At 62.5% G+C, this 3,496-nt stretch overlaps 1 protein-coding gene across 1 annotated transcript; it reads left to right on the forward strand.

Moving 5' to 3' along the window:
* Window positions 1–62: 62 nt before the first annotated feature.
* Window positions 63–3,490, forward strand: NICN1 (nicolin 1). The gene is given in 7 exon segments (XM_029958364.1): window positions 63–81; window positions 263–341; window positions 343–553; window positions 904–1,017; window positions 1,464–1,535; window positions 2,999–3,103; window positions 3,251–3,490. Coding segments are annotated over 7 exon segments (642 nt in total). The 3' UTR covers window positions 3,293–3,490.
* The last annotated feature ends 6 nt before the right edge of the window (window positions 3,491–3,496 follow it).

Genomic DNA, 3,496 nt, shown 5'->3' on the forward strand with positions numbered 1-3,496 from the left:
CGTGCTGGGGTAACACCGGCACCTATGGTGGGCGGGATGCTGGGCGCGGTCCGGATACCGGTATGAGGGGGAGTGATGCTGGTGAGGGTGGCAAGTGGGGAGTGATGCTGGTGAGTTATGCCAGTGCCGATAACAGGGGGCCATGCCGGTCCCGGTATAGAGGGATGGTGGTGCCGGTGTGGGAGTGGTGTCGGTGCAGGTGAAGTATGGGGTGTGGCGGTGCCAGTATGGGGGGGATGCCGGTGCTGGTGCCGCTGTTGAGGGGCGGGGGCTTGCCGGTGCCAGAGTCAGTGTGGGGGGTATGCCGGTCCCGGTATGGGGAGGGTGCCGGTCCTGGTATGGGTGTGCCGGTGCGGGGCTGAGGCCGCTGGTCCCGCAGGTGCAGGAGATCGTCTTCAGGAACTTCTACACGGCGTTCCTGAGCGTGCGGGTGCAGCGGCCCGGCCCCGGCGGGTCCCGGCGCTGGGTGACGTGCCTGCGGGACCTGTGCCTGATGCCCTGCCCGCACACCGAGGAGGGCTCCCAGGACTACTTCTGCCTCCACCGGCAGCAGGTGAGCCCGGACCGACTGTGCCCGTGGCATCACCCTCCCCGCTGGGGCTCACCCCTCTTCACCCACGCCCCAGGATGGCTCCTGGGCCCGGAGGCCTGGTGCTGATGCCCCACCAACCACCACACCCACAGCAGGGTGGCAGGTCCTGCGATGCCATCCTGCCCCTGCCAGCCCCGCTCAGCAGCATGGGTCCCTGTGCCCCACTCAGCCCAGACAGCCACCACAGGGCAATGCTTCCCTCGGGCTCCTTCTGTTTGGGGTGGGTTGGGGGTTTTCTGGAGAATACCCCAAAAGCTGCCCCTAATTAGCACCAGTCCCTGTGGTGACACTCCCTGGCCCTTGCCCCACAGATGCTGTGTGATGTGGACCAGGTGACAGCCATGCGGTTTATCCTGCGACAGCCCTCCCCAGTCTGGCTCCACTTCACCATTGAGGAGCTGCAGATTTTCCCCCCTGGACAGAAGGTGAGCGGATGCTGGTGCTGCCCCACTGCCAGGTGTGGGCAGAGGGCCAGGACAAGCCACTATCCCCAGCCCTGTGCCTGGCATTGCTCTGCACAGCTCCAGGGAGCACACACAGGAGCGTGGGTCCGAGTCCTCGTCCTTCACTGGGGCACTTGGGTCCCCTTGTTCTCCAAGGATGCTGGGGAAGGGACTGCTCCAGCCAGCTCCAGCCCTGCCCTGTCAGAGGTGGTTGTTTGAGCAGCAGGATGGAACTGGAGGCTGCTGCATCAAGTTACAGGTTGCAAACAACTACTCCAAACACAAAATTCCCTTTGGTGATGGAAAAGTGACACTACATCCATAGCAATATCACTACGGGTGGGCTCCAAACCCCAGCACACTGCACGGTGTGAGGGATGAAGGTGGGACTGGGGACACCTTTGTGTGACCCTCTGGATCTGTTTCAGAGCCCGCAGAAGGATTTCCCCTCCTGGCTCTCCCAGCTGACCCCGCCGGAGCAGCCAGCCAGCCTGCATGGGGTGAGTGATCCCTGCTGAGGTACTGGGGGGAAGGAGGGACCTGTGTGGGGTGCAGACTGGGACCATCCCCATCCCTGCCCTGTCAGCTTCAGGCTCCCACCTGGAATAGCTGTGGAGCCCTGAAATAACCAACTTGTGCTGGAAGTAGTTTGCAGGGTTCAGAAGAAAAATATCTCCATGGGGATGTGCGATTTGAGGTGATGATTAAGTGCCTGCCCTCTAGTCTGGGGACAGGAATGTCCCCAGGGGAGCAGTGGGTGCACAGCAAGGCTCAGTAGCAGGTGGGACACGTGGGGATGGGAACAGGGACATCCCCAAGGGAGCGGTGGGTGCACAGTATTGCTCACCCAGCAGGTGGGAAGTGTGGGGACAAGGACAGAAACATCCTTGTAGGACCAGTGGGTGCACAGCATGGCTCAGCCAGCAGGTAGGATGCATGGGGACAGGGATGTCCCTGTGGCAGCGGTGGGTGCACATCATTGCTCAGTAGTGGGTGGAACGTGTGGGGACAGGGCAGCCTGGCTGGTCCCCAGTGCTTTGCAGAGGGTGTGCCCTGGGGAGCACGTATCCCATTGGGGACAGAACGCAGGCGGAGGGAGGTCACAGCAATGGCACGTGTTTACAGCTTGTCAGCCAGATCTGCCTGGCCTGTGGCCTTCGATGGGCAAAGTCCAGGCAGAGCAGGGCTGAGATGGGAGCTGGCTCATCCATGGGAACCTGCTGACTGAGCTGGAGGTGCTACCTGCAGGAGGGTGGCAGAGCATCCAGACCAGCCCGGGCAGTTCTGCCACCTGGCTTTGGTGCTGTGGTGCTCATACTGCACCACCAGTGAGGCTCCTGCTGGCCCCAGCAGGTCCGGGAGCCCTGGTTGCTGACCAGCTGTGTGACAGTTTGGGGAGAGCACCCCAAATTGCTTAGAACATGTTCTCGGCGAGGGGAGTCCAGGGGAGATGCCAGGGCTTGGCTATTCCCAGCATCACCACAGGGCACCCACCAGCCTGGTGCCACAGAGCTGTGCCCCAACTGGGAGAGCTGCTGCTGAGCCCACCAGTCCCACCTGGCTAAAGGTCCCCAGGTGAACCAGCACCTGGGACCAGGTTTCTGCTCCCAAACCCAGGGAGCACTTCATAGGGAGGCTGTTGGGAAACTGGACTGTATGATTAGGTTTTTAATCATTAGCCAGTGACTGGCTTTCTGTCCTCGTCCTCGCCACCTCCCAGCAGGTGGGCTGTGTCTGCACCACAGCACCAGGGATCAGGGTCACCCATTTCCCCATTGTTTTCCTAGAGAAGGGAGCCCTGCTCACCCCATGTTGGGAAACCACCAGCAGATCAGGAGCATGGACAATAGTGCCCAGCTCCCTGGGGAGCACAGCCATGCAGCCACACCACTGCCCCATCCTGGGGTGACCCAGCCCATTCAGGCCATCCCTTCTCCACAGCATTGTGATCACTTCTTTCCAGGAGCTCCCCGACCCAGAGAAGGTGTCGACAGAGGTCCAGCAAATGTGGGTGCTGACAGAGGTGATCCGGGCTCGCCAGGCAGCCGCCCGCATCGGGCGTTTTGACGTGAGTCCCCCACCCCACTTACGGGGACCCTGGCCTTGCTGCACGGCCAGGGAGCCCTCCTGGAGGGGCTGCTCCCAGCGGGATGGGGTTGGGGTGTCCCAGCAGGGACCGTGCTGTGCAGACACCGACAGCCCCTCTCTTTCCCAGGTGGATGGCTGCTACGATGTCAACCTGCTTTCCTACACCTGAGCCTGCCGGTGCCACTTGCTGGTGCCGGCTGGAGGGAAGTGCCCATCCATGCTCCCGGGGCCCAAGTGGACTCCTGTGTTCCCCGCCTTGGCCGTCGACCCTGCGGCCCCGAGGGGTCCCAAGCCCTCCCTGTGCCCATTCCCCGACTCCCCCTGCGCTGTCTGCCAGTGAGGAGCAGCGCTACCGCTCCCGAGCCCCCTGTGA

Source organism: Manacus vitellinus, unplaced genomic scaffold (genome assembly GCF_001715985.3).
Source record: "Manacus vitellinus isolate BGI_N305 unplaced genomic scaffold, ASM171598v3 scaffold_14_pilon, whole genome shotgun sequence".
NCBI classification, from domain to species: domain Eukaryota; kingdom Metazoa; phylum Chordata; class Aves; order Passeriformes; family Pipridae; genus Manacus; species Manacus vitellinus.